Source organism: Alligator sinensis, unplaced genomic scaffold (assembly GCF_000455745.1).
Source record: "Alligator sinensis unplaced genomic scaffold, ASM45574v1 scaffold880_1, whole genome shotgun sequence".
In the NCBI taxonomy this organism is placed as follows: Eukaryota; Metazoa; Chordata; order Crocodylia; family Alligatoridae; genus Alligator; species Alligator sinensis.
In genome coordinates, this window is record NW_005843412.1 from 34,484 (window position 1) to 35,686 (window position 1,203).

Genomic DNA, 1,203 nt, shown 5'->3' on the forward strand with positions numbered 1-1,203 from the left:
CCCCCCCACAGGGCAGAGGAACTGGGGGGCAGCCTGACTCCCTGCTAGGACCAGGGGGTCCGGGCTGTGCTCACCTGTTGTCAGGGTCCGGCAGTCCTGGGTCGATGCAGAGCAGAGACGGTTCCTGCAGCAGCCGCGGCCGCAGCCTTTTATGTCTCTAGGATGGAGGAAGTCAGCAGTTGCTGGAAAATCTGGGCCGGCGCCCGCGTGGGGGGTGGCTCACATTCACACGTGGCTGGAGGGGGAGGTGTAGGGGGGCTTGGCCCCCGGCCCTGGGGCTCACATGATCCATGGCAGCCTGAGTCACTGCTGCAGGGAGCGGGTCCGATCCTGGCCCCGGGTGGCTGTCCCAGGCCAGGGGAGAACCCAGGGCGGGGGTGGGGGGTGTCAGTGTCTGCCGTAGCCTGAGCCCCCCCGCCCTAGCCTGGGGGTATAGATGGCGGGGGCGTACTGGTTGGGACTAGGAAGGACTCAGGCCCAAAGCTCCCAGAGCGTGGCAGGGCTCTTGGCCGCAGCCTGAGCCCCAAGGCTGGTGAGCTAGGGGAGACCTCTGCCCTGGCCCCAGCATCCCAGCCCCCAGCTTCCCCTTCTCTTCCCAGGGTTCATCGGTGGGAACAAAGCCCATGCCATGCTCCTGGGCAGAGCCAGAGCTGCCTGGGCACTAGCGACTGGGCCCAACCCACAGGCCACTGCGCACGGGCAGAACGAAGGCTACCCGGTGTGGGCACCGTCGACACGGCCTGGGGCCCTGCTGCCCGGCACGCAAAGGGTCGCTGGGACGGATACTCTGACTCCTTGTCTGGGGACAGGGGCTTCCCGCTGACACACGCACCCAGAGCCGGGAACAGCAGCTGGGCACCCACAGGCCTCGGCAGCCTGGGGGGTGGGGGAAGCATCACCCTTCCAGACCACTGTCCTGTAGGGCACCAGGGGGTGCTGGGCCCCTAATGCCCCCACCCAGTATCATGATGGTGCTGCCCCAAGGGTCCTGCTCTGGCTGACAGCTGTCCCAACATGTGCACAGACAGCCCTGGCAGAGACAGCAGCATGGCAGTGAGGGGTCTTGCTACCAGGATGCAGCTCAAGGCCAGGCCCTTGCCCTGACTCCCAGGGCCTCCAGAGTGGTGCAATCAGGCGCCGGCTCATGGCAGGGCCGGCTCCCTGGTGCCACAGGCCCCCGATCTCTGCCCTGCCTCTAGCATC

At 67.2% G+C, this 1,203-nt stretch overlaps 1 protein-coding gene across 1 annotated transcript in view; it reads right to left on the reverse strand.

Moving 5' to 3' along the window:
- The window catches only part of CTSK (cathepsin K), a 10,055-nt gene that overhangs the window by 4,467 nt on the left and 4,385 nt on the right, over nucleotides 1-1,203 (reverse strand). Inside the window, exon 2 of the mRNA XM_025195138.1 lies at nucleotides 75-157. Within this exon, the coding sequence (XP_025050923.1) occupies nucleotides 75-157 (83 nt within the window). The remainder of the gene's footprint in view (nucleotides 1-74; nucleotides 158-1,203) is intronic.